The sequence below is a fragment of the Ochlerotatus camptorhynchus genome, unplaced genomic scaffold (genome assembly GCF_037179485.1).
Source record: "Ochlerotatus camptorhynchus isolate MF236.1 unplaced genomic scaffold, CSIRO-AGI_Acam_v1.1 ptg000063l, whole genome shotgun sequence".
In the NCBI taxonomy this organism is placed as follows: Eukaryota; Metazoa; Arthropoda; class Insecta; order Diptera; family Culicidae; genus Ochlerotatus; species Ochlerotatus camptorhynchus.
Window position 1 is genome coordinate 1787175 of NW_027040553.1, and position 23922 is coordinate 1811096.

The 23922-nt window shown below is 39.0% G+C and overlaps 2 protein-coding genes across 10 annotated transcripts in view; both read left to right on the plus strand.

The window, feature by feature from the left end:
- Positions 1-23922, plus strand: part of wdb (widerborst) — a 182100-nt gene that overhangs the window by 146692 nt on the left and 11486 nt on the right. For 8 of the 9 annotated variants that reach the window (XM_065216478.1, XM_065216481.1, XM_065216483.1 and 5 more), the window contains 2 exons: positions 14799-15132; positions 15202-15431. In XM_065216478.1, coding sequence (XP_065072550.1) covers positions 14799-15132; positions 15202-15431 — 564 coding nt within the window. Of the gene's footprint in view, positions 1-14798; positions 15133-15201; positions 15436-23922 lie in introns of those variants that run through there. The other variant, XM_065216486.1, reaches the window with a different exon arrangement.
- LOC135696898 (histone H2B-like) lies at positions 3449-3968 on the plus strand. Its single transcript, XM_065216436.1, has one exon. It carries the CDS (start codon positions 3482-3484, stop codon positions 3854-3856), a length of 375 nt encoding a protein of 124 aa, XP_065072508.1. The 5' UTR covers positions 3449-3481; the 3' UTR covers positions 3857-3968.

Below are 23922 nucleotides of genomic sequence, written 5' to 3' on the forward strand. Positions count from 1 at the left end.
AAAGTTGTTCAGGAGATTTTAACCTTTTCGCTGGTGGACAGTAATTTAGAATGTTCTCTCTGCGCAGCGCTAGTATGGATGTGAACTTCTCGCATGTGATATATCTCGAGATCCTGACCAGATAGAAAGTAATTAATTAATTTAACTTTATTAGGGAGGCTTTCAGCCTTGGGCTGGTTCGCCTCCAAAGATATAAAGTAAATGTCTTCGGCAAAGTTATTCAGGAAATCAAGATCTTTTCGTTGGTGAACAGTAGTTCAGAATTTTCTTACTACGCTGTGCTAGTAGGCACGTGCAATTCTCGCATATTCTATAGCTCGAGATCCTGAACAGGTAGACATTTACTGTCTTCGACAAAGTTATTCAGGAGGTCATTTTAAATTTTTCAGCTGTTCAGAAACCCGGTAACATTTTACCAACCTCGGTGAACTGAATTCAGTGTGCAAGTATCCTCGATCTCCGGGGTCGTTCCGTCCTATTTCTACCATATCTTTCTCAAGTACTTGCAAATTAGCATCTTCAAGTAAAAAAAAAATAATTTCCTGCGGAGCTGGGCCTCGACAAGCACACAGGTATCCGAGGTGTACATGGATGCGGAGAAAGAGATACCATCCACGCTTTGTTCCCTCAATCGGAAGGGAAAAAATGTTCTATGACGGGATCAGGAACAAGTGTTTCATGTTTAAGCTGGAGCAAGTACCGAACGAATTGCTGCTCCAAGCGAAATACCCAGATGCAGCCAAGTAAGACAAACCAGAAACATTACGAAGTGTAAGAAGTACGTTCGCTGGTGTAGTGGTAGAAAATGCAGCTTCGGACAACAACGACAGGGAAACGGCAGCCAAACAGACGTAACACTTTAAATAAATTTTCCTTTAAAACATCGTCACAGAACTCATTAACGACATGCAAAAAATTCTTGCTTTCCTAGTCGCAAACAATGTTGCAGACAAGTTCGATAGAATTTATAGAAACGCCAAAGTGATCCGAAGTCAGCGATGGGGTGCGGGATTCGTGAAACTAATTTTATTTAAATTGAACGTTAAATGCGTGTACGACGATTGAGGAGAAAGAATTACGTCTGTTTGTCTGTGGTTTCCCTGTCGTTGTTGTCCGAAGCTGCATCTTCTACCACTACACAAGCGAACGTATTTCTTACACTTCGTACTGTTTTTGGTTTGTCTTACTTGGCTGCATCTGGGTCTTTCGCTTGGAGCAGCAATTCGTTCGGTGCTTGCTCCAGCTTACACATGAAACACTTGTTCCTGATCCCGTCATAGAAAATTTTTTCCCTTCCGATTGAGGAAACAAAGCGTTGATGGTATCTCTTTCTCCGCATCCATGTATACACCTCGGATACCTGTGTGCTTGTCGAGGCCCAGCTCCGCAGGATTTTTTTTTTTTTAACCTTACCGTATGTCCTTAGCACCACCAACGCTAGATCGCGATCCGGGACCTCCGATCGTACACTCGCACATATTGAACGTTGTCTATCGCGACATGTGTACCTTCACTGCCTTTCCATCGGCATAGTGAAAGCCAATGCTGAGATTTGTCATTGTTTTTGATAGACTTTCGCACTATATTGACAAAATTGCTTTTCAAATAGTCACTGATAGACTTGACCCCAAAAAATCCTCCGTCAAAATCTCCTTCAATTTTTCGTCAATGACAAATATTCACCTGGTAACAATGGATAACAATTCAATTTAATAAATTAATAAGCCTTTTTGTGAAGGCCCTTTTTGTTAAGCCGTTGTGCTTATCGTCAGAAATGGTAGGCCCTTTGCAGGGCTGTTACAACAGGCGCGGATTTCAACAGGGACTGATGTGCTGTCACAAAAATTGTGAAATTCATTGTAACCTTTCCGTCCCGAAATATTTTGCTGTCATCAATTTTGTTGTTCATTTGGCTCTCAATTTTTTTACCGGTTCAAACCAAACACCCTGCAAATAATCGAGAAATGATCTCAATTCCATAAATCACACCGGATTTAATCGGAAATTCCCTGAGGTCTGTCCAATGTGAGACATTTTCCCTTTTGACGTAGGACTACGTCTTTGATTTCTATATGGGGGTACACTTTTTGAAAACTGAAAATGGAACATGTAACAAATTATGAAAGATTTTGAACGTTAATAACTCAGCTGCCCCTGAACCAATTTCAATAATTTTATCACCAATCGATCAGTGCTACGCTTACGCATCGATATCAATGCTTTTGACTGTTGATGTTCAACAAGAAACTATTGAAAAAAGAGTAAATGTCAAGCATTGTCCAAAAGCGTCGAAATAATTAACAAATCCACCAATTACGTACATGCATATGCTGCTTTCCCAGCACAGTCGTCAGAGAGTAGTAAGTAGACGAAACATGTCGATATAGCATTACGACGAGGTTCTGTAGTTCAGTGGTTACCGTTTCTGCTTACTGAGCAGAAGGCAGGGAGTTCAATCCCCTACCCTCCCCCCCCCCCCTTGCAATTTTTCATTTTGCCTTATTCTATCTCCACTAGATTTAAATAAAGAACAAATTCTGCTTAACCGATCGCATAACTTACCATAGTGAATCCTAATCTAAAAATAACCTAGCTCGCTTACACTACTATTCTTCCCGAGATAGCCGTGGAGCTGTAGAGGTATTCTCGGTCTCTAGTAACAACCGGATGTCGAACTAATCATCCTTCCCTCCCCAAAAGACCGGGAGGACGTGGCCGGCGCTGTGAATTGATCTATAGAATGAATTAATGTGCTTGTACATTGAAGATGGAAAGCTTATCCCATGCACCCATCTATATAGTTCTCTGTGCAAGTGGATTAGTTGTGATCATTCACGGAGGAGCAACTGCGAAGTGCACGGTCAGATAACGTTAACTCGACGGCAAACACTTTCATTGATAAGTTTATTGTTGTGGATGATAGCAGAGCATAGCAGAAATAGTGCGAAATAGGAAGCTATGGTCATCACAAAAGAGGAAATCGAGAGAGCGAATTGGCTTTCACCCTTCTGCTTCTAAGCCCCTTACAGTCATCGCCATAACATCGCATCGCTTTTGGTTTTAGAGCACTTGCTGGTTGCAATTTTTAGATCAGGATTCACTGTGATGCGATCAGTTGTAAGCAGCGGAAATTTCCTTCCCAACTCTCTTGTGGAATCTTTTAGTGGCTCTGAAAAGGGCCGGTTTTGATAGATTACAACGGAGAAATTAAGAGTGTTTACGACAAATACGAAGAGTCAGCTGAATGTCCTTTGGCATAACTGTGACACGCTTAGCGTGAATGGTTTATTTCACTCGTCGAGGGTATACTTATACCTGCGTCGAGTAGCATATTATTAATACAGGGAGGGTACAATACGTACAGTGGGTAGCAAAACACTGAAAAGGGGAGGAGTCTCGCTTCTTATGCTACGGGCACAAAACGAGACACCATCGTCGAAACGACTATTAGTTATTCTCTATCGAAGCTAACAGCTAAATCATGGCACCGAAAACCAGCGGAAAGGCGGCCAAGAAGTCCGGCAAGGCTCATAAAGTCATCGTTAAGGGCGAGAAGAAGAAGAGGAGGCAACGCAGGAAGGAAAGTTATGCCATCTACATCTTCAAGGTGTTGAAGCAGGTCCACCCGGACACTGGAGTCTCGTCGAAAGCCATGAGCATCATGAACAGCTTCGTCAATGACATCTTCGAACGTATTGCTGCTGAATCGTCCCGTCTGGCTCAATACAACAAACGCTCGACGATCACCTCCCGCGAAATCCAAACTGCTGTCCGTTTGCTGCTGCCGGGTGAGTTGGCCAAGCACGCTGTCTCTGAAGGAACCAAGGCCGTCACCAAGTACACTAACTCCAAATAAATTCGTACCATCCAAACAATCGGCCCTTTTCAGGGCCACAAATCGATTTCCACCGTGAAAGAGGTATTGATGATTTATTGAACTTTTAAATGTTCGAAAGCAGCGTTAGCAAAGTTCGTGATAAGAAATCAGTTGATTTGCCTTATGAAAATAATGTTGACAAAAAGAATAAGAGGTTGCATCCATGACACGACCGTACGCTTTTGACGTAGGACGTCTGTGATTTCTGTATGTTCAGATTGTGAAAACCGAATATAGAACATGAATTAATAGTGACACGCTTGGCATGGATGGCGAACAGATCGACCAGATAGGCCTCGCTGAATTCCTGTAGGGCCATTAACGGCCGAGCTCTGGAAGCGCAGATCGGTCTTTTTTATATATCTTTATTAAGGAGACTTTCAGCCCTGGGCTGGTTCGTCTCCGGAGTCAGATCGGTCTTGAAGTTCTGGGAGATTTCACGGACCAGACGATTGAAAGGCAACTGGCAGTCAGCAGCTCGGTCGATTTCTGGTAACGACGGATCTCACGCAGAGCGATAGTTCCTGACCGGTAGCAATGAGACTTCTTCACTCCTCCATCTGTTTGAGAGGAGCCTTTCCTCCGGTGGACTTACGAGCGGTCTGCTTGGTGTGGCCATTATACGATGTGGATACGTTGAACGCAATCTGTTGAATAAAAATTTTAATTACCCAGCACAATCATGGGCATTGGCTCCAAGCAATATTTCATCAGATTCAAGACAAATCTGTACGATGGTAAATAGAACAGAAAATGAAAATATAAAGATGAAGTAAGAAAAATAATTAAAATATGGTTCAGATTAATACCTGGCTGAATAAAGATACACATTACCATTTATTATATAAGACTACGTAGTCCTACGTCACGATTGCGTACAACCCCATAGAGCTGTCCCTTGTAGTTTTTTTTACAATATGAACATAGCATTTTTCGTTGTCAAATCATAAACGAATCGTATATATGCGAGTAATTGCCATGTATACCGGATATTCTAGGTTCGTCCTGAAGTTCAGTTGATTTGTTCTACTATATCAACCAAGACTGCAATAATGTCTGTAGTATCGAAATATGTCTAAACAGATTCAAAGTGTCTATGTGGATTGTACCCGACCTATTGCTACTTATACAAGATGTTATAGGTTCCGAAATCATTCTGGAAATCAGATTATTTTTCAACTAGATCACCCAAGACTAATTCAATATCTGTAGTATCGAAATATGCCCAAACAAATTTGCAGCGTATATTTGGATCATGCCAACCTATTCTCGTGTATTTCCAAATCGATAGTTTCGATACGACAGATATTATCCCAGTCTTTGTTGATCTAGTAAAACAAATCATCTGAACTGCAGGACGATTTGGAGAACCTAGATCATCTGGTATACGTGGAAATAATTAAACATTATCCATATAGACACTATGAATCTGTTTGGACATATTTCGATACTACATACTTTATCCCATTCATGGTTGATCTAGTTGAATAAATCGTGTGAACGCCAGAACGAGTTGGAGACCTTAAAACATTTGGTATACATGACAATAGTTCATGCATGATCCACATAGACACCGTGCATCTGACTTGAAATATTTCGATATTAAAGACATTGTCCCAAACTCGGTTGATCTAGTAGATCAAATTATCTGAACTCCAGGACGATTTAAAGAACCTTGAACATCTGGATTACTCGGAAATAGATCATGCATGATCCACATAGACACTTTGAATCTGATTCGACATTTTTCGATACTACATACATTATTGCAGTCTTGGTTGATCTAGTAGAACAAATCAACTGATGTCCTGGACGATTTAGAAAACCTATAATTTCCGGTATACATAGTAATAAGTCACAAAGTCACATATATACGATTCGGTTATGATTTGACAACGAAAAGGTTCATATTAAAAAAAAATAATAATGAAAATGTCTCACCATTGGACAGACCCCAAGTAATATCCCTGTAAATTCAGAACCGCGACCTGACCAATAAGTGTGACTTATGAAACTATGGGAATTTCTCGATTATGTGTTTGGTTTGAATCGGTCAATTGAGAAAACTAGAGCCCAATTAACTACAACATTTAGGACAGCAAAATACGTCAGAGACGCAAAGGTTAACTTTCAAGAAAATTTGCATTTCAAATGAAAATGCATTAATTTTGTTAGAATAATGTTTCCTCAAATCTAGAACGGAATATATCATTCATATATCAGAAATTTGAACGGTTATATCATTAACTCCATCATAGGGCCCGGCTGCCTCAGACAGCCGTTTTTGTTTACTGAGCCGAAAATCGTTGGATCAAACCCAAGCCCCATCATAGTCAAGTATTTCATAGTCACATTGCCTTCTCATAGTGTTTGGTTAAACTTATCGTCGTTTCATCGGTGCCGGGTTTGAATGGCTACAACACCTCTATCAGCAGTGGTGTGATGTGATATGAGGGGCTCGGTGGCCTTAGAGCGACCGTTTTTGCTTACTGAGCAGAACATCATGAGTTCAGTCGTCATTTCGAACACTGTAATTCAGCGTACCGTTTGCCCGAACGAGCCTTGCTGCATACCCAACCCTTTATTCAACATCCCAGTGATTTCTCGGCTTCCAACAAAGCGAGAATCACGTCAACGCATTCCTTCACAATCCTTTCTTGACCTGCATTCGGACGCGGCCAGCGCTAATATTGCCTAATTTTAGATCATCAGTTTTTATACATTGAGGATGATTGCTAGTCCCAAGCAACGTCTATTGGTTCTCTGTGTAATTACAGTCAGCTGATCTGGCAATAACGGAGTAGCATCCGCGGGCTGTCAATTGTGCTTATGCTCGTGCCGAATGACAAACATTCACCTGATAACAAAAAGTGTAATTTCGTGCATTCTGTGTCAGCTTATTGTTATTCAAGCAGTTCACGACAATTCCGTTACAAATTTAGCTAATGAAAAAATCTGCACATGTTTGTCACTTACAGCATAGTCACTGAAAATTGACATGGTTTATTTTTATTTACTTATTTTTTAGAATTTCTGTTGGTGTCAATTGAAGAAAATGTTTGAATTCTTTTGCGGCAATTTTCCGAGTGAGGAAGTTCTAGTATAAAGCCTGAGCCAGACATATTATGTTACGAAGCTACTTGAATATAAGAAGCAGATTTGCCAATAAATAAATCAGGCATAACATTTGATAACGGCACAAAAGCATTTGTAAACAAACTTTCTAAGGCCCTTTACACACGAACCAACGTACGCCCACGCAAACCAATACCACTTTCGGAAAGTGGTTGATGTGTTGGTTTGCGTGGGCGTACTTTGGTTCGCGTGTAAAGGGCCTTAGAAAGTTTGTTTACAAATGCTTTTGTGCCGTTATCAAATGTTATGCCTGAAATGTCCGATCTCAAAATCCTTATAAGCTTCATCATGATTGGCATGCAAATGTTTGACACATGACACAATCAACGAACTAAGGTGATTCGTCCAGAGATAAATTAAAAATAATTTCTGCTCTTTGTGCTATCCAGCTATACCAGATTAGTTAGAACATCGTAGAATACCTCGGTTAGTCTGTAAAACATAAAGATCTGATTCCATACCTCTCACGCCAAAGACAAAGTACTTAATTATCTTAGAGATAATTCATCCAGCTCAAACATTTCCAGGGGTAATCATCATTATCATGAGTTCAAATTTAAGTCGCAAATGTTCTAAGAGTGTTAAAGTGACTTCATCAAAAATGAATAACGATCTGAACTCCAGGCATTTTGGAAAACCAAATAATCCAAATCAATGATATTATGGGGCTTCCTGATAGAATGGTAAATTAAGAATTAAGTCGAATAATCGTATGCCCTGTTGAGTCTGCAGAACTTCAAGAACAGATATCCAGAATGATTTTGATAATCAAACAATGTTATTTTTAAACACAATTGATAATTTTAAATTATGTTATGAACGGAGACTCAAAATGCTCAAAAGTGAAAATCGGACAAGATTACGATTAACCTTCAAGACAATAATGAAAATGAGAATGATAAATATGTTTGTAACACATATTTGTATCCCACAAAATGTTGTTTGACTTATAGATCTTTAAGATCTAAACTCCAGGAAGATTAAAAGAAAATAATACTGCGTTTCTCCTGTTCAGGTACCATTAATACATGATTTTGTTGACTTAACAAAACAACATTTAGGCTCATTTTTGCGAGACTCTTTGATTTTGTACGAATTCCATGAAGTTTTTAAGATCTAGATCATCACGTATTGTAGAGCAATTTTGCTGGCAAAAATATATGATTATCTATAAACGGTTAATTTTGAACGTCTTTTTTTTGTATAAAGCAGAGGTAATTTTTGGGTTGTGGTTTTTTTTTAATAAAATGGAAAAAACCGGGAATTGAAAAATTTTATTTGAATGGACACCCTGCTATTAGCTCAAATGAGTGACCAAGGTAGCATTTTGAATATCACCGTATATTGTCGAAATTTTGCAGCACTGTTGAAAGCTAATTGCTCAGGGTTATGCTGCAATGCAAAATGCATTGATTCTTCCGACTTGAACTTGATGAAAAACGCTTTCTCCTCCGCAGTCCGGTACATTGCTTCCATCTCAACGTGATTCGCATTCAGTGCCTTCGCAAAATTGACAATTCCACCCATGGTGGGTTTCGTACTTCCGTTGGGAAAGTAATCACTTCCACCATTTGTTTTTTTGTTTCTATTCCAATTCGGTTGGAACCAATTCTAATTTTGTTGTTTCAAATATTTTGGAACAGTGGTCTTCAGAAGAATTGCAGAGAAAGTGATGGTACTGAACGAAATGTATTGATATAACTTGACATTCAAGTTATGGGTATTGTTGTCATAAAAAATGCATGCTTCAATGTTAATATGTCTAGAAGTTTGATAGATATTGTTTCCTTGATACGGTATCTGAAAGGCCACACATAAAGCGACATCTGAGGTTCAAACTGGGAGAACATTTTTATTAATTGAGTTGGTAAACTTTTAAAACCCCCCAAAATAATTTGAATGCAGACTTCGACAACACTGTAAGCAATCGTCATGTAATTTCACACAGAACCACCTAATAATTCTACTTTGAACTTAAACAATGGACTTGGCGTGGTAGTTCAAACTCTATAAAAATACTCCTTATTATCCCTAGAATTCATTCTAAAATTTCCTCTAAATTCATTTTTAGAAGATTATTATTTTCCAAAGAGAGGACGAAGTATATTTTTTCCTGGTTGATCATCGAAATTCACGGACTTCTCCCGGTGATTTACAATTTCCGGCTTTTTCCCGATTTCCCGGTTCACTGGTCACCCTGTGTTCAGTATACAATAGGTCTTATCCAGCTGAGTAACATTGCTAAAGATAGCAATCTCCTATCTAGTCGAAACACAGAACACGAAACTAACTCAGAAAGTGAGTAACTTTTGCTCATTCGTAAGGACGCATTTCTAAAAGCGTTTGTCACTCAGAGCATGAGTAACCTACGTAAAAGTGACTCACTCTCTGAATAAGATTCGTTTTCAGTGAATGTAGACTGCTTAAGCAAGCCTTTTGAGTCAAATGTTACTAGCGCTGCATGATGGGTGAATTCTGAACTAAGAGGCCAATCATGCGATAGGTATTGTCCATTCGAATAACTTCACTGAATACAGAAACCTGCTTTCTGACTGTGCTGTCAAGTTAAAACATGGAATTTGATCTTTTACTGATTCATATGGAGAATTTGTTAAATCGTAGATTACTCATGCGTTGAATAACCTACGCTTTAAGGAAAAAAAACATACGAATGAGTAAAAGTGACTCAAAACTGAGTAAAAATTATTCACTCTCTGAGTTAGTTTCGTTTTCAGTGTGCTACGCAACGAACACCCCTGTTTATCACTCGGCAGTCAAACTTTCAAAGTTTCGCTTACTTAAGCATTTGGATTATCATTCTATGCACCTACTTTTTTCTGTATTTAGCTGATGTAGGTGAATGAATAGAAAAAATGCTCTGATGTCCACGCTGCAGCTTGATTTTATCTGTCTGTAATGATGGGGGTTCATTTTTTAAAGGCAGGGCATGGACAACCAATCTAAGGTTGAAAGTAAAGGTACCAGTCATTTTTTTCCGGTGTTAGGTACTCTATTCTGATGTCTGTGAAAGGGAATTTAGATGATGTAGAACAAAACAAGTTCGAGGTCGACCCGTCCAACGTGCAACGCTGAATGATTATGCGGCTTCGGCTTGTGTTGTTAGGGACCAACTTTGCGATGGCTGTGTTAGGGGTGAGCACCTTGCGGTCGAAGAAAATGTATGATAAATTTGAATGTTTCCATATTTCTTAATTTTTAGCTATTTAAACATTTAACATATTTATAATGTGTGACATACCACACAAATCTTATAAAACTGCTGAATGTATTGACATACAAATCATCAAAATCCATTGATTATTGGCGAACTTATTAGCATTTAAAGTCAGACCAATTTTCGTTGCATTTCCCTGGATTGGCACCCATAAATGCATATTTCCAAATATTACTAAATACGCGCCAGATTTCGAAACATCACATTTCGGAATCTGGAAGTGTGTTTGCAGTACCATTATTCATATGATAACGGCAGTGTTTACACGCGGGGCTTATTGTATGTGAATGTAACCTCGGAATGGACGTGAATTACCAGGCATTCTGAAATGGGTTGCTGAATCTGCAGTAGAGCTATCGCTTTCTAACTGCTGGACTAAACTTGCATAAACTTATTACATCAAGGATTGTTGTAAGCAAATTTCTTCCATAATACCACTGCCGGGCAGTGGGGGTTAGTTTGAATACACACACACACACAGACTTCGACAAAATTGTAAGCTAGAATTGGCTCTATAAGTCTCACATTACACTACTTATTATAGAAATGTGGGATAAAAAAGAGGAGTTCCTCGCCAAATGACAAATCGACGTTATGAGATTTTTGAGTTTTGATTTTTGTTACTTAAAATATATTTAAAAAAAAATCGTTTGTTCAGAATACATTACTTTTCTCTTCAACTTAGTATCCGACATCATTTCAATCAAAAATTGCCGTTTCCTTACCACAAATTTTGAAAAATTTCAAGGATGCCATTTTTAAAACGTGAACAAGATCTAAATGGCCGAATTTTCGCAAAAATGGGAATCATTGCCCAATTACGCAAAATTTCACACAAATCGGAGAAGGTTGATCAACAACAACAAAATTGTTTCGCTATTTCTACTGGATATTCTCAAATTAAAGAATGAATAAACTTCTCTTTTTTTTAAACACTCTATCTGAAAACTGAAGAATTCAAGACCAACAATTGAAATGGCCTTAACTCCATTTTGTAAACAAACCTTGTAAAGCCATTTTCTCGCGAACCGAAACCTTCATTCGCAAACCTAACTCACAATCGGGTAGAGGAGAATTTGCCCTACCTGTTCATTATGTTGGTTTGCCTTTGCAGACTTTGGTTCGCGAGAAAATGGCCTTACAATGTTTTTGGAGTTAAGGCCATTTCAATTGTTGGTCTTGAATTGCTCTAACACTGTCGAAGCGGCAGGAAAATGTTTTCTTCAGCAAAATTGCAGCCAGAACAAATATGGGTCTGACTAAGTCAAATTTGTTTACCCTGAAAAGATCTGCAACATTCAAAATTAACCGAAAAAATATATAAACCAAGTAGATGACCCATCTTGCCCCTCCTTAGTCCTTGCCCTATCGTTTGCCGGGAATAGGTATTGGAACTGACCGTACCGGTCCACCTTCAACGAAGCTAGTCCATAGAGGTAACCAGGTAACTCTAAGACTAGTAGGTTCCGGAGAAACGTGCTCAACTTTTTGGCTCAGTTCTGGTACTATCTTCGGTCCCAAGCTAATCGATGCACCCCTCGAAACATAGGAAACATAGCGAATCAAAACAAACATAGTGTAGTACTAGAATTTTGACTAGAATGGGGTACGTTAATCGATTTGCTTGGGACCAATAGGCTAGTCATGTAGTGAGCCAATTTAAGCTCATTGTTAGTGGTCTACTACTGTTTTTTAAACTATAAAAAAGCCTTTCTCAAGTGCTTTGTCAAAAGGTCCTAAGTAACAAATGCAAACAAATCTAGTTAATCGAAGTTAACTATTGCTCTTCTATTGTTGTATGTCCTACACAAACACCAATTTAAATTTGCTTTATTTTATTTAAGATAAAAAATTGTCCATTGTCAATTGATGGTTGTTTGATTGATACTTCAAACATTTCAAGCGTAACTATACAACTCGACGTATTTGCTTTCGTAAACAATCACTTTAATCGACGATTTGTCTTAACAGCTAACTCACCCACGCAAACAAACACCATCATCGGGTGGGAAGTTTTTTTCCCCACTAACCGATGTTGTTAGTTTCTGTGAGTGAGCTAGCAGTTATCACAAATCGTCGATTGAAATGATTGTTTAAAAAAGCAAATACGTAGATTTGAATAGTTACGCTTGATTTTATCTTCCTGGAATGATGGGTGCTCATTTTTTAAAGGCAGGACATGGACAACCAATCCAAATCCAAGGTTATAAGTAAAGGCACCAGTCATTTTTCCGGTGTAAGGTACTCTATTCTGATGTCTGTGAAAGGGAATCTAGATGATGTAGAACAAAACGTCCAACGTTACACTCTTTAATTATATCAATGGGAAAGATCGTCCAATGCAACATGTCTGAAGCACAACTTAACTCGTCAAAACGAGGTATATGATTTTTTCCTCATTATAGCATGTAACTCAAAACAAAAGTAAGAGGTTGTATCCAAGACACGACCGTAGATTTGACGTAGGATTATGTGCTCGGTATCAATATTTGGCGACTGTGTTAGGGAAGCCATAACGAAAGGTGGGCGAACGTTAAGGTGTTTCCCTGTAGAGTCCTTTTTCTTATCACAGTTCGCAATTTCAAGAGCACACAACTCGAGATCTAACAACAAGTAGTAGTTTCGGCTACGTGCATTCACAAAAACCTTAATATTTTGGCTTGTGAAATTGCGAAGTGTAATGCGAAAAAGGACGCTACAAGGAATCACCTTAATTGAAAATTAACTCTTAAAAAACAATAATTTTTGGTGGTCCTGAAAAGAACCGTTTTGTCGCGATGGTTGAGTAATGCTAAGCTATTATGGTGTTCAACACGGATGAGGAATAGATGGCTAATAGCGGCTCACGATGAGCAACTGAATCCGATCAGTAGCGGTGGTGCGGCTTCTTCCTCCTTCTTCGGTGAATGGACGCTCATGTGGGCTGCAGCTCGCTGCTTGCGGGCAGTCTTTTGTTGTGTACTGGAGAACAATGTTCAACGCCACGCGCCGAAAGCAGCTGCTGCTGCTGAAGACGACCGGACATCATCACTCACCACAAGCAGTGATTGAATAAGCACCGTTCGGCGAGACCGGATGGAATTCGATTTTGAAAGCTGTGTTAGGGAAAGCGCTTTTTGTAGGCAATCGGTGATAATTTTGATCACCATTACAACAGTTGGACATTTGTGTAATTTTCAATACTGACCTATTGAAATTTGATAAAAGTGTTCATTTTAGTAGATTCGTAGAAATAATTCCAATCGATTGGATTGTTCACAATTAAAGTCCATCCACTGTTGTCAGAGTTTTAAGCGGTTAAAACCTGACCACTTTTCGTAACGCGGTCGGTTTTGGTTTTTTGAAATTGCACCACCAACATGTTGCCGAAAGACGTAATCCTACGTCAAAAACTGTAGTTTTACCATTCCAGCTGAATGTTTACTATTATTATTCATAGTTGAACAGATAAAGTCTTTCGAACTTCTACTTAGGCTGTGTCCCATTTGGTAAATTTTCACTTTAATTTGAAGCTTCGAAAATAAATTAAGCTATTCGAAAATCCCTCTGTTATTGGTCGACCGATTATCGAGAAACTGTCTGTCAAAACTGATTCCTTGTCTGTCATAAATAAGTGTTCTGGAATAGCAGGTTTATTTAAAAAAATTCCATGTGTCAAATTTAAGTGAACGTTAACCAAATGGAACACATCCTTAGTTTTTCGCAATATGGCGCAAATGTTCCAATGGTCCTTTTGAAAAAAGTACTCGAGCCTTGGCCTTTGAAATCTTCTTACCGACAGTCAAATCGTTGCTTGCCCAACCCAGCGATGTCCCAATTCAACGGGATAATAATCCCTGCATCCATGCACAGCCACTGAGGGTTGACCCAATTAGGAATCGACTTCTCACCTGTTTCCATTCTTCATTCATACAACAGCTATCAACCAGTTTAGCGATCGCATGCAAATTTCCCGACAAATTCACACCTATTCTCTGCCGTCTACCTACATATGTCGTGCTGCAATTCCTGCACTGACCAGTCGTCGTCGTCGGCGACCGAGTGCCATCATCGATCTATAATGATAAGCGACAGCATATTTAGCATATAAATGAATTCCCGTGCTTGCGCCCAACCCAAGTTGCAATTCAGCTGCTCTTCTCTCTTCCCAATGAGGTCCAGCCAGTAGTGGTTAGGCAGTAGGTAGATACAAACGATGGCTATTGTTTGTCGTCATCATGCCGTCGGCTTCGCTCAATTGCTATGATATCGCTGAATGCATTCCGGCCCCGCGAACAACAGAAATGCGAAGGACGGAAACGGGTGCGGCGGGGGGGTAGGTAAATCTAATTAAAGTCTCATTTTTGTGGTACTCCGTTCGTCCATAAATCAGACCGTCAATGCTCTGCCAATAGCGATGCAGTTATTCTCCGTACAGCGAACATGCCAATTTTATCCCATTGTGGAGGCAACAGAGGGGCAGTCTGAAATTGAAAACAGTCCTTCTTCTATGTCGATAACATGTTCATTTCATCACAGTTGTAATAATTATCCCTTCTACCTTCATTCCAGCATAATCAACGGCTTCGCCCTGCCGCTGAAAGCGGAACACAAGCAGTTTCTGGTGAAGGTGCTGCTACCGCTACACAAGGTGAAGGTGTTATCGCTGTACCACGCCCAGCTCGCGTACTGTGTGGTCCAGTTCCTGGAAAAGGACGCCTCGCTGACGGAACCGGTGGTGCGCGGGCTGCTCAAGTTCTGGCCAAAGACCTGCTCCCAGAAGGAGGTGATGTTCCTCGGCGAGATCGAGGAGATCCTGGACGTGATCGAGCCGCCCCAGTTCGTCAAGATCCAGGAACCGCTGTTCCGGCAGATCTCCAAGTGCGTTTCGAGTCCGCACTTTCAGGTACGTGTTCAGGGGTCCATTTTGCGATTGGAAGAAATTTGTTAATCCTTTTTTTCGTTTGAATTGTAGGTTGCCGAGCGGGCGCTCTACTTCTGGAACAATGAGTACGCGATGTCGCTGATCGAGGACAACAATGCCGTCATCATGCCGATCATGTTCCCGGCCCTGTACCGGATCAGCAAGGAGCACTGGAACCAGACGATCGTGGCCCTCGTTTACAACGTGCTGAAAACGTTCATGGAGATGAACTCCAAACTGTTCGACGAGCTGACCGCCAGCTACAAGGCGGAGCGACAGAAGTGAGTACTATTTGAGGGGAACACGGATCGAATGTATGTAGTTTGTATGTATAGTTGAGCAAATCTCTCGATCGCAGTTGGATCAGTTTGAAGGTTTTAGAAAGTAGAAGTAAAGTTTGTCTCAAGCTCAAGCAAATTTGACAAATCTTCACACAAGAGCCATACCATAATGAACTTTCATTGTTGCACCATCTAGTGAGTAAATACCGAGCTCCATTAAAGACCATCTGGAAGGTCTCACTTAATTGAACAATTTAGTAGAAGACGGGAAATTTCTATAGGGTTAGGATTAGGAAATATCTTGAAAAACAGTGCGCCACCATGCGAGACTAATCTGAACTCAAATGATAGGGAAAATGGCTCTAATGTTGGCCTCTAAGATTGGGCCCATCGCTAAAAATCTGCTATTTATCAATTTTATCTCGATGAACACGTCTAGGAACAATACTAATGGATATTTTTGGTCGCTATTGAAAATTTAGCCAATTGCTGAATTTATGTATGGACCCAAATTAGGGGCACTTAGGCCGACATTACATCAATTTCCCCTATCTGTTAACATTTTCTCACTCGTCTGAACTCCTTTTCCGACTAGGGCTTCCATTTAATGGCCCAGAATTAATCATATACATACTTTGAGAGTGATCCTGAATACGCTAATAGCATCTCCCTTTGAGTTCGAATTGGAATAAATTGAGGTCTCAATCGAACTCGATTGTTATTTTTTTTCCTTTGATATGATATGATGTGATATGGTGATATATTCAGAATAGGGTACTGAGTTCAAATCCCTCCAGAAAAATCTTCTCTCTTTGTAGTTCTCCTAAGATTTTTCCTGACCATTCTGTTGGCATGCTCTTCAGAACTCCAATTGACTGCCCAATATTCTTCGAACTACTTCCAATTTCTTTGAGATTCTGCACAAATTTTTTTAGAAACTCTCTACAGATTGGAATACTCCTTCGAATTCGGTTGGAATTATCCTCAGAACTCACATTGACATATTTATAGAATTCCCTCAGAATTACCTTGGAGTTCAATTTAGAACTACTGTGCAATTCTGATTAGAATTTACGTGAAATTCTTCTCACAATTCTCACCCACTGACGAATAAATTTGACTTTACCCTTTCCGAATTCCATGAAACTTCGCATAATTCTAGATAGAGCTGGAATTAGGGCCCAACAGCTTTTGTAAACAATGACTTCTCTTGATGATTTCTAGAAATTTAAGGCTCACCCACGCAAACCAACATCCTCATCGGGTAGGGAAAGACTTCACCTATCCGATGGTTAGGTTGGTATGCGTTTACGTGCCTTGAATTCCTAGAAATCATCGATAGAAGTGATTGTTTACAAAAGCTGTTACGCCCTAATTCCCTGCTCTATCTAGAATTGTTCGCTAGGGACAATGAACCAAGTTTGTGCTGGAATTCGGTAGTTTTGACTCACGCCAAATTTTTCAATAAATCAAGACCAACAATTGAAATGGCCTTAACTCCATTTAGTAAACAAACCTTGTAAGGCCATTTTCTCGCGAACCGAAGTCCGCAAAGGCAAACCAACATAATGAACAGGTAGGGGAAATTCTCCTCTATCCGATTGTGGTTTAGGTTTGCGAATGAAGGTTTCGGTTCGCGAGAAAATGGCCTTACAAGGTTTGCTTACAAAATGGAGTTAAGGCCATTTCAATTGTTGGTCTTGAAATCATAGTACAGAGAAGAAAAATGAACATCAATAAAGTTCTCTCAGCGTCCCTGAACTTCTCAGAACTTTTTATAAGTTTCCTACAGTTAGCTGAACTGCCTTGAAGTTCTTTGATCTATCCTGAAGTTCTCGTGAAATGTCCTGAATTTTTCGAAACTTCCTCGTGGAATTTCCCTAAAGTTCCTTGAAATTCTCTGGAGCCGTCTGAAGTTTTCGTTCCTTATTGATCGTAATCTTTGGAACATTTATGAAATTCAAGGATTTTTCCATAATTTCTCGGAGCTTCTTGAAGCTTCCTAAAATTATTTGTTGAAACTGCTCTAAAATTCTCGGAACATCCCTGAACATAATGAAAGTGTTGAAGTTCTCTGTAGTTTCCCCTGAGCTTCTCGAAAATCGTTTATTCTCAAAGTTAGCCTGAAGTTCTCGCAACTCTCCTGAAATTCTTGGTCATTCCTGAAAATCTATGGATTTCTGTAAAGTTTCCAAATTATGTCTGAAGTTTTCAAACCTTCTCAGGGAGTTCTCTTCCTCGAAATTCCCGGAACTCACAATTTTCCTGAAGTTCATGAAGCCCACCTGAATTTACCGAAACTAACCTTTGCAGATCTTTTGACTTTTCTGAAAGTCTGAACTAGGGGAAATGGATGTAATGTTGGCGTAAATGCCCCTAATTTGGGGCCATACATAAATTCAAAAATCAACTAAATTTTCAATAGCGATCAAAAATATCCATAAGTACCGTCCCAATGACGCGTTCATTTAGATAAACTTGATAAATAGCAGATTTTTAGCGATGGGCCCAATCTTAGATCCATAGGCCAACATTAGAGCAATTTCCCCTATCCTGAATTTATCCCAAGTAACATTGCAAGTTTTATCGAGGTTTTAAAGCACGCTACAAGTCTAAATTATGGTCTACAAAACCCTCATAAAACCAACAAGGCTACTTGGGATTGGAACTGTTCATAAAAGCTCTACAGACTTAGCTTCTCTGATGTTCAAGGAACTTCTTTGAAGTTTCTCCGATTTTTCGCAAGTTCTCTTGATTGCCTTGAAGTTCTTAGAACATCTAAAAATTTCCTACAGTCTCCCTTTTCCAGTTTTTAAGTTCTCGCAGCTTCCCTGAAGCGCCGGAAATTTTCCCTTATTCTTTATTATCCCTCAGTCTGTTTACGAAACTTCACCGGTATTTCCTTTCATTCCTCAAAACGCCCTAAAATTAATGAAACTGCCCTAAAGATCTCCATGCTTCAAGACGTGTTCTGCACTTCCTTGAATTTCTCAGAAATTCTATGAAGTTTCGAGTTTTTTTCTTAAGTTTACTAACCCGCATAAATGCGAACCATTATCTGACCTCATCAAAAATGGTCAAGAATTGTTTATAATCCCTGCCAAACTTTAACTGAAATGGTTATGGAACTTTACATGAACGTTTGTGTGATATAGTTTTAACCTTATGTATTATGGTTTTTTGGAAGTGATCCTTACAAATAATGGGTTGTTAAGAACGATTACCATTCCAAATTCTTGTTTTCTCCATACATTTTCGGAAATGGAATTATGTTAGAACCTTTTTATTTATGGTTTGAGAACTTTAATGGTAATGGTTAAGGTAGTCATTAAGGTCCATGGATGGTTTTGTAACATCGATCACCTTTATGTGGAATATATCGCGAATTGTTAATCAGTAATTTACAGGCAACCAATTCGCGATACTTACTTACTGACTACCATAACCATTAGCATTAAAGTTATCAAACCATAAGTGAAAAGGTTCTAATATAGTTCTCTTTTCGAAAATGTATGAAGAATTTGGAATGGTAATGGTTCTTAACAACCCATTATTTGTAAGGTCCACTTAAAAAAAAACATAATACAAAAGGTTCCAACTCTATCACACAAACGTTATTGTAAAGTTCTATAACCATTTCAGTTAAAGTTTAGCAGGGATTTTAAACAATTTTTAACCTTTTTTTGGTAAGGTCAAGTTACGGTTCGGGTTTATGCGGCAAACTTACCTGATCTTCTCTGGACGATCTTTAATTTTTAGAAAGTTGTTTTGGAACTAACCTGAAATTCTCGGAACTTCCCTGAAGTACTCGCGTTTTTCCTGATATTCTTGTAACTGTCCTAAATTTCTTAGAACTGCCCGAAGTCCACCCTAAGATTTTTAAGCTTGACTGAACTAAACTAAAGTTCCAGCAATTTTCCTGAATTTAACAGAACTGAAGTTCTCGAAATTTTCCTGAAATCTATGGAACTGCCCTGTGCTGCCGCATAACAACATTTTTGGCGAAAATGAGTTATACATTGGAATCGATTGTCAAGTACCATCACTTTACAGTATACACCAAATTGTCCAGAAAATGACGCGAAAAATACCAAAACTATGTTGCCTCAACCATAAGAGCCCATGGAAGAAAAAAAAATCTTCAAATGAAATTCTTAGAATTTCTATGAAATTCTTAGAAGTTGTTGAAATTTTTCGAATTTTTCCGATGTTATTGGAACTATTATAATGTTTTCTAAATTTTCCTGAAGCTCTTGGAACTTCATTTAACTTCTTTCATTTTTTCGGACGTTCAGATCATATCCCAAAGTTTTCTGGATATTGTTCTTGGAGCATCTGGAAAGGTCCTGCACAGTTTGTCGAATTGCCCGAAGTTCTCAAAAATGGCCTGAAATTTTCGAAACTTCCATAAAGTTCCCTAAATTTATCAGATGTTTATGGAACGGCCCTGATGATCTCAGACCCTTCCTAAAGATCTTTGAACATATCTGAAGTTTCTTGAAATTCTTGAAAAGTTCAATTTTTGTGGCTTTCCCAGAATTCCCTTAAATTCCCTGGTTTTTTGTTTCTTAATTGTTTTTCAAATCTCCTTGGAATTCATTCTGCAAATTCTTTGGAATATCTTGTAAAATCCCCTTGAAATTTCTTTTGGCATTTACTTTTAACATCCTTCTGGGATCGCCCTGGTATTTTTCCCTAAATTACTTCTGGAATTCTCTTTCATTTTGTTATCAAATTCATGTAGTTTAAAATTCGTGTTGGAATTTCTTCCAAAATTATCTCCTTCTGGAATTCCCTTGAAATTTCTTCTTAAAATCAAATCGTGATTTTTATTCAATTTCTTGAATCTTCTGCTAGATTTTTGTCAGAATTTTTTTATGGAATTTCTTCAGATTTCTATTTAAAATGTGTTCCGAAATTCTCATGAAGATCCTTCACAAACTCATTCTTGAATTTGCTTGGTATCCTGTGGAAGTTCACTCTGAATTTCTTTGGAATTTTCTCTGATCTTTTTTTCAGTTATTTTCGCTGAAATTCCCTTGTTTGGATTACGTCTTTCGGCTACATGTTGGGGGTGCAATTTAAAAAAAACCAAAATCGACCGCGTTACGAAAAGTGGTCAGGTTTTGACCACATATAACTCTGTCAATAGCGGATGGACTTTAATTCTGAACAATCCAATCGATTGGAAATTTTTCTACGAATCTGCTAAAATGAACACTTTATTATATTAATTTTCAATAGTTCACTATTGAAAATTACACAAATGTTCAACTGTTGAAATGGTGATCAAAATTATCACCGATTGCTTGCAGAAAGCGCTTTCCCTAACACAGGTTTCAAAATCGAATTCCATCCGGACTCACTGAACGGTGCTTATTCAATCATCGTGTGAGGTGGTGTCCGGTCGGTCGTCATCCACATCTGCACCCCACATAAGTGTCCATTCACCGAAGAAGGAGGAAGAAGCCGCACCGCTACTGATCGGATTCAGTAGCTCTTCGTGAGTCGCTGTGAGCCATTCTCGTTCCAAACAACATACAGCGCGCCAGCCTCATCGGCGTTGAACACCCTAATAGCTCAGCATTACTTAAAATTCTCGCAATGACTGAATACCACATGACCTTGTCAATTAACCAGAACACTTCGAAATAAGGTAGCAAAAATTATCGATGTTATGGATGGTGAATATCTCGCGAATGGAAAATTTTAGCAAGAGAGTCCTCCAATCAATTTTCGCTTTTTTATTATCTGTTGAATAAACCAATAATTCCGTGCGTTTTGTGCACAAAGCTGCGCTATTTTGTCATCAGAAAACGAGACGTTTCCGTGATGGGAAAAAGTAGTTTCCCTAACACAGTCGCTGAATATTGATACCGAGCACGTAAACCTACGTCAAATCTACGGTCGTGTCTTGGATGAAAACATCTTACTTTTTTAAGGTTGTGGAATATGGATGTTATTTACAAAGTTAAATTCCAACGATTTTTTTTTAATTCTAGGCTTTAAAAAAAAATTATCCGGAGAAATTTTCAACAACCTGGATCGAAGACACCGATTCATTATGTCGGACGTTGAGTATTTTCCAAGATCGCAGATTTGAAAAAAAATCAAGATAAGGACCTTGCATAGTTTTCGAGGCTTGTGAAATTTGATGATAGTTTCTAAGAAACTCATGCCACTCATGGGAAGAAATGTGAGGAGCAAGAGCACTCTGTTTTCAAGGTAGTCCTGAGAAACTACAGTTTCTATGGGAAACTTGAGGAGGATACCAAGGCAGTTCTGAGTAGAATTCCAAGTGAACCCTAAATAAAATACGAAGCAAATTTAATTTAAAATTCATAGAAATTTCTGAAGATAACTTTAAAGAAATTCTCAAGAGGACGCCAAGGAAATTCAACGAAGAATTCCAATGGAATTCTGAAAATAATTTCAAGAAGTTTCAGGGAGAAAATGAATCCCGAGCATAATTCCATGGGAATTTTAAATCTGAACTTAATTCCAGGAGAACTTCAAACGAATTTGGAAAACAATTCCAGAAGAGTTCTGACTTGATTGTCAAATTATTTTTAATGCGTAACCTATGAAATTTGATACTTCAAGCGAATTCCTTAGGAAACAGTCAAAGTGAATAAAATTCCAAGGGAAGGAATACTGAAATGGAGGCATTGAAAATTCTGAAAATAATTCCAAAGGATTTCTAACTGAGGATCATTTCAAGGTAATTCCGAGGAAAATTGGGAATTGAATTGCAAGCATATTCCGGTGGTAATTTTTAGAAAATTCAAAAGAGAGTTCCAAGGGAATTCTGAAGAGCATTTCAAAGAGTTTATGGAATGAAAAAGGAATTCCTAGAAAAATTCCATTGGAATTTTTGGGGAATGCAAAGTGTGTGCTGAGGAGAATTCCAAGTGAATTTCCCGGAGAAATCTCCGGGGAATTCATAGGTAATACTGCATGAATTATTCATAATTTGAAGAGCATGTCAGAGTAAATTCAAAGAATGTGCTTTTGACAAAGTCCCTCACGACCTTGCCATTATGAAGCTAAACCGCCTTGGTCTTCCACCGTGGATCGCTGGTTGGTTGAAATCATACTTATCATCCAGGAAGGCTTTCGTTAAGGTACGTGATTCAAGATCCGAGGTATTCCATATACCATTGGGGGTTCCACAAGGGAGTCACCTAGGACCTCTCATTTTCGTTCTGTTTATTAACGACGTGTGTGATATGCTAAGTTCCTGTAAGTTGCTATATGCGGATGATCTTAAGCTGTACCGTGTGATCAATTCGATCGTGGATTGTTGCGCACTACAAGCTGATATAGAGCGATTGTCATCCTGGTGTCAGATGAATGGAATGCAAGCCAATGCTGCCAAATGCAAAGTGATTACCCTTACCCGCTCTCACTCTCCAATCATTTATGATTACTCTATGAATCAATCGCCGCTGGAAAGGGTTAATACCATTAAGGATCTTGGGCTCATCTTGGACAGCAAACTACGCACAGTGGGCACAAAGTGACAAAACCGCGACTAAATTGAATATCTCGGCTGCCAAACGGTTTCAGTTAACATGTTATACATATTCTCCAGTGGCGTCGCGTAACCTCACTTTTTACCTGTTCAACAACTTTGAAAACGTTATTTAAGGTTATGTTTACATTCAAATCAGTTTCAAAAGGCATAGGGTCTTCTAATTTCACTGATTTGTATCCATTGAAACCAATATTGTTTTGTTTGTTTACGTTTTGAGAGTTGTTGAACAGGTAGATTGAGGTTAGGGCGACGCCACTGATATTCTCCAAGGAAAAACTCTCCTGAATCGATTGGTGGTGGTCTCATTGGCCGGAGACTTTTGCGTACCGAGATAGAGGGCCGGGATCAACCCGAGTTCCCGGTAATGTAGGAAATGCCACTATCTATCGGCATAATTTTAGACTTTACTTAACGTATATTACTGGAAATTGATAGTACTAAGTATATATGGTGTAAAGACACCATATACGCCCTCAGGAAAACTCTACTGGCCTAAAGGAGAAAGAGAACAATGTATATAATTTGACTACTTTATCGGTCAATCCAGATTATCCGGTTAACCAGGATATGGCCACCATATTCCAAAATATGTATTCCAAGTTAAATACGCTTTGATCTCTTGATTCTGAACAACATTGAAAAAATCGCAAGGTTCTAGCACAATTTTTATAATGTGGCCACTTTATCGGTCAATCCAGATCACCAATCGATTCAGGAGAGTTTTTCCTTTGAGAATATGTATAACATGTTGACTGAAACCGTTTGGCAGCCGAGATATTCAATTTAGTCGCGGTTTTGTCATTTTTTGCCCACTGTGCTACGGTTTAACGAGCACATATCCATGACAGTTGCAAAGGCCAACTCCATGCTAGGATTTTTGCGCCGCAATACTGCACAATTCGACGACGTGTACGCCCTGAAAGCGCTGTACTGCTCTATGGTCCGCAGTGTTCT

Excerpts from the sequence above, each read along its gene's own strand:
- LOC135696898 (XM_065216436.1), top strand. The coding sequence starts at position 3,482 with ATGGCACCGAAAACCAGCGGAAAGGCGGCCAAGAAGTCCGGCAAGGCT.